General features: G+C 42.2%; 1 protein-coding gene across 6 annotated transcripts in view; it reads right to left on the bottom strand.

Annotated features, from left to right (window-relative positions):
• The window catches only part of tns1b (tensin 1b), a 147,887-nt gene that overhangs the window by 114,269 nt on the left and 19,534 nt on the right, over positions 1-14,084 (bottom strand). The window contains exon 1 of one of the 6 annotated variants that reach the window (XM_070838547.1): positions 7,060-7,162. The exons of the other annotated variants lie outside the window; for them this stretch is intronic. Within the exon in view, the coding sequence (XP_070694648.1) occupies positions 7,060-7,140 (81 nt within the window). The 5' untranslated portion in view covers positions 7,141-7,162. Of the gene's footprint in view, positions 1-7,059; positions 7,163-14,084 lie in introns of those variants that run through there. 6 annotated transcript variants of the gene reach the window in all.

Raw genomic sequence — 14,084 nt, 5'->3', positions numbered from 1 at the left:
GCCCTCACACAGTGACGTCTTCATTCTCTTAAAAACAGAAGGAGAGAATGACTCAACTAAGTATTAGCCTAGTCCAAATTAGGGTTTTTAGCCAACTTATCCTGAATGACATGTCACAATACACGGAAGTGTCTGTGTTCCCTAATTGTAAGCAGCCTGCAGCAGAACAAGTGCAGTGGGCAACAATCTACAGCTAAATACCAGAAAGAAGAGAGGTTTCTTTTTATTCAACCTTTCCTTCCTCCCTTTTCTTCCGCTCTCCACTTCCCACTAACCGAATGGCCGTACAATGAACAGTCACCTGCTTTTCATTTGGGGGAAAAATGCACCCCAGGCATTCCAGACCCTCTCCCCCCCCCGCTCCCCGCTCTCTAACTCCACTCTCTACATGCATTTCATCTCAGCGAGGTGGATCCCAGGGAGGAAATTACTCAGTCATCCAGAAGTGAAGAGGTAAAACAAAAAAATCCCTTTTTTCTCACAGACCATCATAGCACTGAGAGAGAAACATGAAGTGGTCATCTCCTCTTGGTACTCATTCAACTTTTTGATAAGTATGTGGGTTGACAGGGGAATGGCAATGGAAACAGACATCACTCTGACCAACAAAATTTGTTATTTCTATAGCTTTGTATTCTACTGAAAACAATAGTTATGTATTAATTTCTATCTTTGACAGCTTTGTACTCAGATGCACACCTGTTAGATGTGTTTATTATTTGACCAATGTCTAATCATATTCAAGTTAATTTTGGTTTGCACTGAAAATGCACCACCACTGACTTCAAGTCAATCCCAGAAAGCCCGCAAACATGTTTGCCAACATTTACAACCCACCCCTTGTGCAGTTTTCCTATGAAACACAATGCTGACTGAACTTTGACTGTATTGAATCAAAAGTCTGGATATATTGAATAAAATATGAGGATATAGAGTGAAAGTTTAAGAACAGTGGAAAGCAAACTGTAAAATTCTTATTTTATCTACATTCAGATCATTTAGAATGACCGAGTCTCCTTCCATTTCTCTTAAAACACTTCAATGAACCCCACAGACAAAGACTGTCCATGTGGTTTTATGAGGTGATTTTATCAGTGAAGCACCTTAGGCAAAAAATATCTAAAAACATTCAAAGTAAATGAACAAATGGTAGAGCGCCAAACCAAACTACACTTTTCTTGTAAAAATTCCAAAGTGATTTTGTGATTTGTTTTGTGTGAGGATGTATCTGGCAATACAGGGTTAGTCCGTGAATCTCTATATCTCCATGAGACTATATGAAACACACGTCTTATGAAGCCACATTCCTCAAAGATGAAGGCTATTGTAAGTACAGAATTCATAGAAGACGGAAATAAACTTAGGTTTCAATCATCTAGAGCAGAAAATACTTATATTCACTCAGATATCCACAGCTTTTTCATACACCCCCCCCCCCCCCCCTTGCTGTTGTATGCCTTCTTTAGTTTAATGTGTTGTTTTGATTCTGGTCTCCAAGTAATCCTGCCAAACATTGCGAGTGTAGAATAAATCCTTTATTATTGTTGTAATACAATTACATTGTGATTTCCTGGTCTGGATTCAGGTATGTGTTTTGAAATCTTGTGACAAAATCCATATTAAGCAACTCATAAAAGTTCAGTTTCATTTGTTTTCAGTGAAAATCTCAAAATCGCCCGAGATAAGCTTTCTGTCTTAAGAAAACAAATCTCTGAACTTTCTCTCACAGTATTGTGATATAGCAGCCTATGAAAATAAATTCTACATGTGAAACAGATGGCTACGAGCTCCAAATAAATGCAAGAGGGTGGGTCCTTGCCAATAGCTACGTTTCAGTGGGATAAAACAAGTTTAATCAAAGACAGCCAAAGTTCATCATAAGAGCTGAGTGCCAAGGGAAAACAGCACGTGTTCCATATCGCCGTGGGTTGGCAGAGACTCAGGCACTTGGACGAGACCGATGAAACTAAAACCGTACACCAAGTTTTCTCTGGGAAGGATGCAGATGACATGTTTTTAGGGATTTTGTTCTTATGTTTAGATCTCAAAGACTTCCTCCTCCATTCTTCTCAAATAGATAAAAATCATTTGTGTTGCCAAGGATATATAAATTAAGGGAAATTCATATAAATCTGAAAAATTACTCATGGCGCTGACAATAATACAAACCAAGTCAACTCAACGGAGTATAAAACCGAAACCCTAAAATCCCAATCCCTTTGGATAAATGCACAGGCAGCGCAGCAGGACGCTGTCAGCGCCACTTCCAATGATCATTGTTTGGGCTCACACTTGAATGCATAGGTATCCACGGGAGGTCTTACATCACAGCCAGAGTTAGAGGTTATCATGGCATTAACAAGTTCTGAGGGCCTCTTCGGTGAGGGCCCTTGACCGACGGATCGGAGAAAAGGTGCCAAGAATGATTTTGATCTCCTCCAGCGATCCAGACTCTACAGCTGGCATAGTCAAGAAATAATAACTGGTGTCAAAGAGAAAGCTCCTTGCTCTTAAGCCCTGCAGAGTGCTTTATCATGACCTCAGAGCTCTCATATTCACACATGCAAATGCACACATGCTTAAGTATTGGCATCAAAGTGACATGTTTCCTGAGTTTGATTAATGTTTTGTTGCTTTGTAAAAAAAAGTTACTTCTACATAAGATTAACTTGGCTGCTCCGTTCTACTCTGGCAGTGAAGAAGCACAAGGACTGAATCAGCGTGTACATGTAAGGAATGTTTTGGCTTATTGTGAGATGCGAGATGTGAAGCATAGCCTTATAAGGTGGCTCATTTGGGGTTGAGAAACAGCACACAATGTAACCTCTGCAAGACAACGGTCACGTATGGCCACAAATGGCAATTAAACTGGCATGGTGTGCCAACTTCCTGTTGTAGTTTTGTGATGAAACCACTCAAATGATCATCTGTAGCATGCTAAACAAAACAGATTGTAATAGTGGTAGAAGTAGTGATTTAGTTACTACTAAATAGCACCGATCACAGCTAAGTGTAAGGAGCGGAGGGTTAAAAAAGACCTCAGTTACGTGAATGGAGGTCAAGTAACACTGACATTGTGTCTACACGGGACGGGCGGTTTGATCAGCAGCCTCAATGCCCCATGTGTGTCTACACAGGCTGCGTTCCGGTACAGTACCTTGTTGTAAATCGCCCGTGTGTTGGCAGCACTCACAACCCAACAGACAATCACTACACACTTGTAAAACAGAAAAAAAAAAATAGTATTGTTTTGATTTGGATACATTCATTTGTCAAAAAAGCAAAATCGAAAAGGGTTATTTATAGCCCATTATAATATTTTTTATACAAGTAGCTAAACCAGCAAAACATTGGCATTAAATGGTTAAACTGCGTGGGCCTGTGATGTGACTAAACTATTGGCTGTACAAACACTGATGACATGAAATAACTCACTGAACGCTGCATACTTTGAATGCCATGGCTTTATTTATTGCTACTGATCTGGCTATAATGTGTTCTCATGATGTCATGTCTTACCTCTGACAGAATTAATGTGGTGATGGACATTAAACTGGACATAACCTAACCAAAAAGGATAAGTACACTACTTCCTTTGGGGCCAAGCTGAGTAAGGCCTCTCAAAGACATGGGGTAGTATTTCAAATATTAGATAAAGTCTTGCGAGTATTGTAATTCTTCATGTGCATTTATCTGTATTAGACACGTCGATCATTAATCAACAGGATGAACAGACAAGAGAAATGACAGCAGGTACAGTAGGAGTGTGAAAGAAAACTAAAATATACAATAAGGCACATCAATGTATCCTAAGAATTGACTACATACTACACCTGTGGTAAAGTAAGACTTGGGGGAACATATCACAAATAAAAGTGAGGATAAACTGGCATCACTGTGGTTTATAGGTAAATATTGTTGGATTGGGGAGAGCAAAACTGGGGAAGCACCAATTCCAGTCAAATTTCTGAATCCCAAAAGTTCTTCCAGGGAAAGCCAGAAGGCCATGCATGGGAGGTTTAAGGTCAATGTGCCCAGTGAAGCATGCACAAAGCTGGGGGTCTCTTCAGGAGTCAAGGGGGTGGGTGGGAGGAGTTACACAAAGTTCAACAACTCTCATAAATCAACTGAGCAATGGTTAAACTTCCCTTTTTGTTGTTCAAGATTTTTCAACCAAGATCCATAGAGCAGCACCAAGATGACAGCATGAGTGCCAGTGGCATTGGTCTGCACAAACTTCCCCAGGACGGCAAAAACAGGGTGAGTGTCAAGCCGGAAAACAACTGCATGGCAAATCCATTACAGTGAAAAAAAAATTGGGCAACGTAAACCCAGATGTTACAATTACAGAAATGTTGCCGTATTTCAAAGGGGCCCCACATATGGAACATTTTTCAACTGAAATCAGGGCTAATCTCAGGAACTCCGATGGGGGGGAAAAAAAATATCAAACTAGAGACAGACCAAGAAAGAAAAAGAAGGGTAGAAAATGAGATAAGTGAAGGGGATGTGAGAGAAGAGCCATAAATTACAAAAACAGTGGACCGAGATCTCAGACCTCTTGATACTTGTACATGTGTCCTGCTTCCAGAGTCAGAAGCCAAAGATTCAAGTCAGTTTGAAATAGCAAAGACAGGTTTGGACTCTATTCAAGTCAGGACAACTAAAAACCTATGACCTAACATTCCTGAGATGACACCATTTCCCAGAGCGATCCTTTTGAGACCCAACTCTGAACCTAGATGGACTGAGTGTACGGTAATGGATATCGATCATCCTGAGGAGTTCTTTGAACCCTGACAACACTGAAGGTTTAGCCAAGGGTCAATAATTGCATTGACACAACTGTGGGGCAGCGTTTTCTATAACACCACCTTGTTAGATTAGAGGCTCCTGACCAATTCCACTGATACGCAATTGCCTGGCAACATCCTTTCAATTACACTTCTTTGAGGCAAAAGCCACAAAAAGTGGATGTATTCATCATAAGCAGTAGTCCTGAATGTCAACACAATTCGTGTGGCCTTTAAACTTTCTCTCAGCAATGGGCTGGTAGAGGACACTTGCTTATGTTCATGGACCTTTCAGAGAAACCTGATAAAACTCTCCCTAAAACCCTTTTTTGGCATTCATTAATTATTCACAATGTTTGGTGAAGGAGCGGCACTCTTCCGAAGGTCTTCTTTCAAGGCCTCTTGCACCATTTGTGCTTACTTTGCCCTCCAATCTTGCCCAGAGCATCTTCTGTTCATTTCCTTCGTCCTTCAAGTTGTTCCTGTCATTTCCTATATTTCCTTGAACATTTTGTTTCTACTTCTATGCTTCAAAAATCTCCCTTTATTCAGAACCATCCTGCTCTTGCAAGAGCAAACCCTCCGTACTTGAGGCCAGGCTGAGGAATAGGTCTTGTCTACTTCATGGAGATGGTCTGTTTCCTGCATCTGTACTTACTCACTCTCACATGCTCCTTCTCCCTGTTCCTATCTATCTAAGCTACTTCTCTGTTGCTTCATAACAGCTTTTGCAGCTGTAGTCACTTTCCCAGTTGGCCACTGAGTAGGTCTATGCAGGGAGTGTGTCCATTCCATGCAAACCTGATCAGCCTAGACGGAAGCACAGCAATACATCATCAGAAAGAGGTAATACCTTTTGAGCATTTGACAATTTTTAATCTTTCCTGATCTTTGAAAATCTCTTGGGTTCCGGCAAATGTTCTGATTGCTGGCAGTCGTTTGACTGCAATGAAAAGTATATTTTCAGAAAATCTGTCGGAATAAGGTGTGTGCAAATTAAGGCCGTTTCAGGGCCAAACAAAGATCTACTCTTAATGCAGAGGCTCAGATTGAACCCCGCCCCCTTAAGTGAGCTCGCTTTGTCATACAGTGCTCTGATGCAGTCAATCAGTGACCCGGAGCTTAGCTGGGGGGCTTTGAGATTCTTTTACGACCCCCCTTTCACCTCGCCTCCCGCCCCTCAAAAGAAAGAATGGTAATTAACTGATGAAGAGCTCTGTAAGATTATCCAGTCTCTTCGCCAAGGACTCCAACTCTGCCAGTGGTGTGCAGTCATGTCCCAAAGGACCACTGCAGAATAGGGAAGGATGGATCTCAATGGTCTATTCAACTACTCTCCTCTTTCATCCTCTATTCAGCTGAAAAAGAGGAGAGCAGCATGCAATGTTGTATATTTGAGCCAGGAATGTTCTTTCATATCAGCACAAATTAGGAAAAGCACTCAGTGTTTTAAGACAAATGTCGAGACCGCGATCACAATGCTTTTAGCATGGATACACACACACACACACACCTGAACACAGTTCTTCACTGACCACATCACAGCTTAAAGGGCACACAAGTGCACAAACAACCCCTCACTGTGAGCGGGAATGCGCGGCAGATTGAATTATACAAGAGAAAGCAAAAATAGCTGTGTGTCCCAACCACCGAGAGCAAGACAGAGTGGGACACAGAGGGAGTGGGAAAGGGTGAGACAGAGTCTGAGGGGAAGAGAGCAGGAGAGCCATTTAATACAACTCAAAGTGAGAGCAGACATGTTTTCAGTCTGTGCATGCAGCTGTAGAGTAAAGTTGTAATACGTTTCTCGAGGGGGAGAAACAATACAGAGTTTGTCTCGCGTTTGCACACCCTCCCATTCTCCTCCATAATATCGCCCTCATTCAAATGTGTCATCGTGCCAAGGCCCCCCACAGCCGGGGTCCCAACCCTCAACCCAACCCCCGACAAGCAGACCACCCAATAGATCCTCTGACCAGCTTGATTTGATCAAGGCTTCCCAGTGGCACTGGTTTGAAGTATCACCCCTTGAACAAACCAGCAATCTCTCTCAGTGTGATACAAAGTCACAACAAAAGCATTGTGGCTAATTCTGTCAGTCGCTCAACTCACTCATGCACTGCTTTCCATACTCATGCTTCCATTATGGCACAAATCATACCACTGAAGTTTGCAAGCTATTAGATCTGCATGACCAGGTTATGCACAGAGGTCTGCCATATCCCTGCAAACTGGTCATAAATGTCAGAAATAAAAATTCTCTCACCCAGAACATGCAGGACAGGCAGACCCAGGTGCGTGCAGGTCCGGCCAGAGCTGTTGGCAGGCTCAGAGAGACAGAAGGCATGGTGATGGCCAGCAGTGATGCTGCTGCTACAGCTTCCTCAAGTCTAATCCAGCCAGGAGAAGAGTCACCCAAAGCTGCAAAGCCATGACTATCCTGGACGTAAACACTCTGCTTTCTCCCTCTTCCTCGCTGAATGACTAGCTTTCTCCTCCTGGTGTCTCTCCACTAAATTGGATCCTGACTGCCTCTCTTCTGCTCTCTTCCTCTCTGCCGGGGGAAAGTTTCTCAAAGCTTTTTTTTTGGGGTTGGGGTGGGTAGGGGGGTGTGGAGGGTAAGGCAGCCCCCACCACTCCACGGGAGCAAGGGGGGGTGGGGGGTGCTGTGCTTATTATCCATCTCTTTTGCCCCTCCTCTCTCTCTCATCCCATGTCTCCCTCCCTCTTTAGCCCCTTTAAGTCTCACCATTTTTAATTTCATTCATTCCTTGATCCCACCCCCTCCCTTTTTGTCCCCCTCAGCATCCGTCGCTTTTCACCTCCCCCTCCCTCAAGGTCCGTCTTGCACGGTGTCCCTGTGTATTTCTGTTCCGAGTCCTCTTTAATATTTCATAAACTCTGTCTCCCTCTGTATTTGCCCATTTGATTGTCCACTGCCATTTTTCCTCAAGCTGGAAAATGCAACACTGAATCATTCTGGATGTCACCTGCTATTTAGATTCTCAGTCCATGTGCTGACAATGAATATCTTCCATGTGCTCAAAGTGCCTAAAGTTTGCAGTCGAGTTCTACTTTAGACGCCCACTCTCTTAAATATTGTTTGACCTTATTTGATGCTCAGTTCTAAAATGGAAATTGAGTCATTGAAATTGACAGGGTCTGCTTACGAGCTTTCGTTACTGCACCCTTGTGTGTCTCTGAATGGCATTCAAATGAATGGTCAGCACGTGCAATAAAAATTTTTTCCTCTCAGCCTTACACATTGGTTTCATGTTTTAAAAAAACTTTATAAAAAGTTATTTCCCAAAGCAGTTGGTCAGTGTGGTTTTTAGGAAGAGGAGGAAACATTAGATACGATTAGATAGGGACTACTTTCAGCAGTAGATTAATAGCATTTGATATGCTGGTGTATACTTATAGTAAGATCAATATATTGTTGATTTTGGTTACCATCATTATTAAGAATACAACCTTAAAAAGAAAAAAAAAAAAAAAATGAGGAGCCTCGCCCCCTCCATCTGGACCCTTTACTAAAGACGAAGAACACAGAGGGGCTGGAAAGCAAAAGCTGCTTCATTAAGTTCTCACTGCTCATCAGTGATCATGTTAGCCCCATGCGTGACTCTTTATCCCCCACACTCACAGAGCAAACCTCCATACAAATGTAACCGCTACCCAATCGTGGGCTGCATGCACTTGCAAACACTCGTGTACCCATCATTTTCTTACATACACATAAAGATTCACCAGTCCAGGCCCACTTCCTGAAAAAACATAAACACACCTAATTTATACAAGCTCACCATATGCATATACACAAACATTCACCAGTAACCACCTATTTCTACCCCACCCTCACACACACACACACACACACACACACACTATATAAACACAAACCCACCCACACACAGAAACATACAAACACACTCACCCAGTGGCACAGAGGATTAATCCCCTGGTATTTCCTGCAGGCCACCCCCACAGAGACAAATTCGTTAACAGAGATGATGTTGGAGAAAACATTTAAACTGAATCGACCCCAACACACACACACACACACACACACACACTCACACTCAATCACACACAGTAAGCAAGCATATACCTACTTAAGTAATTGTTCCAGCAATAACGTGTAATGAGGATCTCCAATGGCCCTTAACATTAACATATCATAATCAATTCAAAGTATTCATGACCACAATGAATTAAAAACATGCTGCTTTAATCTCCAGTTAAATAAATGCATTTGAAGATATAAGAGAAAATCAGAAATGCAGTGATATTTATCTCTAAACTGTTTTTTTTGGCCACTTGAGGGCAGCAGAAACAAGCTGTAAAACACAGCTTTGACTTATCTTACAGGTTGATATGGGAAACTTGCTTATTTACTCAGTCAGTTCAGTTTCACACCAACATTAAATTCAGTCATGTTTGTGGCGGACTGGGGATGCTGCGTCCAACATTCACTCTCCCTTTAGCTCTATTCTGGAACATGACAAAGTCGCTGAATGACTGTGCACATGAGTGTTGTCCAGCAGAGCTTAGCTGTACTTCACCATTATAGCATTGCACACTATGTTCCTCTCTTGCATCAAGTCATTTTCCAATTCCCTGTCAGCACACTTGAGTATGGCACAGTGAATGATGCATCATTTATTTTTGATAAACAGAATCTCTCAAACGCACACACACAAGGATTTATTGCACTGCAAACTAAAAGAAATATTATCAAGTTTAAGTTTTTTTTTTTTTTAGATTTGGATGTTGTGAATTTACTGCACCAGTTATCTACTTAGAAACTGCTTTAAAATGGAGAACAACATCAAAACAAGAAATAGCATGAGGCAGTCTGCAAATAAATTAATCAAAAATTGATAAGAAAAAAACAAATGGCTTTTGCCTTTTTTTTCCAAATCAAATTTAACTGATATCACATAAAGTGATCCAGGACTAGCAATCATTTTGGCACAGCACTGGTGAATGACTAATAGTGCAGCCGCAGCACCCACTGGTGGTCACTGAACACTGAACACCACTGCACATTTATAATCAGACACTGGTTCAGAGCACAGTTATAAAATATAAAGAGGGACTGCAGAGGTAATGAAGGGAGAGTGTGTGGGTGGGTGAGGGAGGGATGTTGTCATGTAGTAAAAAGGAGGGTATATTTCCAAGGCCAATCAGATCACAAGTGGCGTTTGTTTTAGTACCTCTTTAACCTTTACCATTTCTGTCTTCTTTTGTAAACCGGAGCCAAGCGAGGACAGCGAGGCACTTACACAATTAAGAAGATTAACCGGTGTCAGGTCACTGTCCTTGAACCAAGGGAAGATAGGTAAACAGGAGGGAGGGATCAAAGCTGTGCGCCTTGTTGCAGTGAGTTCAGAATGAAAAAAGGTTTTCGGAAGACAAAAAAAAAAAAAAAAAAGAGAGAAACATAGTAAGTGAGGACGGATTGTTGGGCAGAGTAGGTGAAGAGATAGAGTGGCAAAAATGACAAACAGACGAAACAGTCTCCAGCAAATATAGAAAGGTAGCAGATAGATTCATGAGCGAGCGTGTAAACAAAGGGGTGTGTTCTGTCATCTTGGCTGACGTCCTAGAAGCTGCTAGATGAAGGGGGAGTTCACTTGTTGACAGACAGAGGAAGAACACTCTCCAGCAGGCCCCCCAACACACACAGACATACACACACCCTTTCCCACCCCCGTGACTCCCATCTGTTGAAAACAATACCGACCCGGACCCTCCCTTAGCACAACACTCACATGTGTGAGCACGTTTTCCTCTGTTCTCTCTGCTGTAACATGAACAGGAAGGAGCGTCCGTCCACCCAGCACCGGGACACACTGACCCGTGAACACAACGCCAACACGCCTACAGCACACGCTGGGAAGGCTTTTGGGGTTTTGTTGCCATTTGAGGAATTGTGATTGGAAAACATGAAAGTGACCATTTTGTTGGGACCACATCATTTCAATTTGGCAACTTCTTTGGAGCAAGGGGTTTCAGGAGGGGTGCTGCGCTACACTTCCCACAGATCACCTGTCAATCAAACCAGCATGGGTGACACTATATGATGTTTTTCTCCCATTGTGAAGTGTCACTCAAGACCCACTCTTTTCTATATGTGTAAACCTCACTTCTTCTTCGCTTTGTGCCAAATAATCTGCTTTTGTGTGAGGGGTAGACATGTAGCAGAAAATACGCCTAAATGTGACAGATATATAAAACAATACATAACAGACAGTTATGTAAATGCATTACAATATTGAACTGAATTATTCCCCAACGGCAGAGCACAGGGCGCCCACATCCTGTGGCTTTGATATTTTTGCACAAGCTCTCTGTAGCTTTGCGAAAGGTAAATGGTAGTCGCATACTATTTGAGAGAGAAGTAAGCAGCAGAAGTCCAGGGTTATGAGCAACAACATGGTACAAAACCATTGCATTTACTATGAAAGCTACGAACCCACAGAGAATCGTCACCCAGCTCTGCAGTCCTCCTCGCTCCAATTTCTTTTAGCTCATTGCTTTGGCCTTAAGCTGCTTGGCATTAATTTGACAGCAGGTTATCAATTTCACCATTAAAGCAACAATTTGTGGGTTAATCCATTAGTCAACTGACAAAAAAAACTGTTTAAGTACCTTTCTAAATAGATCCTTGCATTTTCTTATTTTATCTTCGATTTGAATATTTGCGGCTTGTTTCTTGTCTTAATGTAGTACATTGCAAATGTTGATGTTTTGGACTGTTGGTGTTGGGCAAAATAAAACATCTGATGAGATTACTCTGGGCTCTAGGAAATTGTAATGGGCATTTTTTCTTATGTTGTTTTTTTTTTCCTTATACAGATCACTCAATCAGGAAATAATCAGAAAATCAGTCAAATATGAAAATAATTGTTAGTCACTGCCATATTCACCACATTTATTTTATATGGTGATAATTTCATGTGTTAATAGCAATGATTATAGCAGGAAACATAAAACACAGGACAGTCATGCAAAATTTAGCTTGGCTTGCAAATGCAGAAATCATGAGAAAGTTTTCCATTCCCAAGAAAAGGATCTCCTGGTCACAGCTCAGGGTCACCTATGAAACTGCATCCCAGCACCTGGCAGGGATTCAGCTGCTCAACAGCCCTGTCACCCTCCTCACTGCACCATCGCGCTGACCCAGTAAGCCACTGTTGCTAACAACTTGGCCACTCACAGCCAACGTAGACTGGCCAGAAGTGAGGTCAAATGCAGGTAAAGTGCTCTTTCGTCCCTGCTGAACGCCACCTCATGGCACAGAGACCATCAAAGTGCCAACAGAGGAAGATGCACAACAGTGGGTGGGGGAGACGAATGCTAAAGACCTTCAATGTGTCTGTGGCCAGACAGCCAGCCATTGACTAAAAATACTTTCTGCTTTAATTAAGGGTCATTTCAGTGTGTGTGGATGAAGACTATGTGCATATTGGGCAGTGTGTCTATGAGAGTGTGTGTCCTCAGACACTGAGGCTGCATTTACAAGATTAATGGTTCTGTTCGACAGCACAGACCAACTACCAGGAAAAGTGCCCAAGTCAAACTGGCAATATCCTGGTGTGTGTGTGTGTGTGTGTGTGTGTGTGTCCCCTAATGAGCTTATCTCTCCAGCCTGTCTCATCCCCTCTGTGTTCATAGCAGGCCTATCACTCGCTGGGCAGAATACAAATATTAATTTTACTTCCATTTGGCAACTGCAGATGGAAAGGTTTGGAAATCTGCAGTCATGCAAAAGATCATAATCCCAACATTTCATAGATCCTACGTCAGAGGCTATAATTCATTAAGTGAATATTTTTGTTGAGGACACTGTATGCTTCCATTAGTATGCTATAAAGATCGAATTGAATTTTATGACAGATTTAGATCATTTCAGTTTTAATAGAAAAATAAACTTCATGCAAAACAGAGAAAAGACTCTCCATGTCAGTAATGAAATGGTGGTGGAAAACCAATCAGTGACTACATATATTTCACAGTCTCCAAACAGTCTGAGTTTAAGCATGATTAACAGTCTACAGCCTGCGCTACTGAGGCACAGCGGTGCTATGAGCTAAACGCTAACCACATGCTAACATGCTCATGACCTGCTGATATTCGGCAGGTATATTGTTAACCAGTTTATTGTTCGTTAATTAGCACAAAGGCCAAATTCCAGAGAGCCGTTTGTAAAGGCATTGGTTTATTACAAAATACATGCAAAAAGTATTGGATAAATTGAATTTTTGAGCCAATGGTAGTGCTACAGGAAAAAGGTAATAATAGTTATTACAGTTCATCCTGAGGGGAACGTACCATACTAGGTCCATATAATAAATTCTATTGAAATCCATCCTATAGGCTGATTGTTAAAATATTGCAGTTAAAGCCACAAATGTCAGCTTCATGGTGACCTGAGAGTTAAGTCAGTAGGATTCATCCTCTGGGCGCCGTGAATATCTGTACAAAATAGAGATATTTCAGTCTGGACCCAAGTAGTGGACCAACCAACCGACAGACAACCCAGAATTAATTCAGTTCTCTGTTCCAGATACGCTTATAGCATAGAATAGTCACTGAGACCAACTCCAACATGCACTTGCATGAATCTTGAACTGAATACATTTCTAAAAAAATAAATTGGAAATATATCCATCCTCATTCAAATGACGTCTAAAATATGAACTATACCTTGTATTTGCTTTTCCTCTGTTTTCCAAATGGGAAGATGCAGTAGAAAAAAAATTTTGCCCAACTGAAGACTGTGGCAAGACACCAGCCTAGTCCGCCCATTCTCTCCTGAAAACCTCCTCACGTCCTCCACTGTATAGCAGCTGCCGCTCCTCGTTCCTCGTCACCCCTCCCTCTCTCGTCTGTCCTTCAAAACCACTGTCCAGAGCTATGAAGACCCTAGCAGCTAGTCATGTTAGAGAATCCTGGGATAGTTACTGATCTGACAGAAGAAACGGTGCATTTTCCCTCACTTTGAGTGACTAGAAGTTAAAGCGTGGTTGAGGTCATTCCTAAATGCAGCCTTCCCTTGCTTGCCTTGCATCCCTACAGCATCCCTCCATCCTGTACCCTATGCAGGTCCTTCCATTCGAAGCATGAGGAGGTAAAAGATTAGAAGAGGAGAAGACAGAAGTGGGCGGAGGTGGGGTGGGTCGGCGAGAGCCGTCTGGTAAAGAAGGGAGGCACTTATAGTGATGGAAAAAGGAGGGGGGTCTGCGGTTTAATGTAGAAAAGGGGGAGAAGGCTTGGAGGGAG

The sequence above is a fragment of the Pempheris klunzingeri genome, chromosome 10 (genome assembly GCF_042242105.1).
Source record: "Pempheris klunzingeri isolate RE-2024b chromosome 10, fPemKlu1.hap1, whole genome shotgun sequence".
Classification (NCBI taxonomy): domain Eukaryota; kingdom Metazoa; phylum Chordata; class Actinopteri; order Acropomatiformes; family Pempheridae; genus Pempheris; species Pempheris klunzingeri.
The sequence above is the reverse complement of the archived record's forward strand: the minus strand, read 5'-3'. Positions and strand labels throughout refer to the sequence as shown.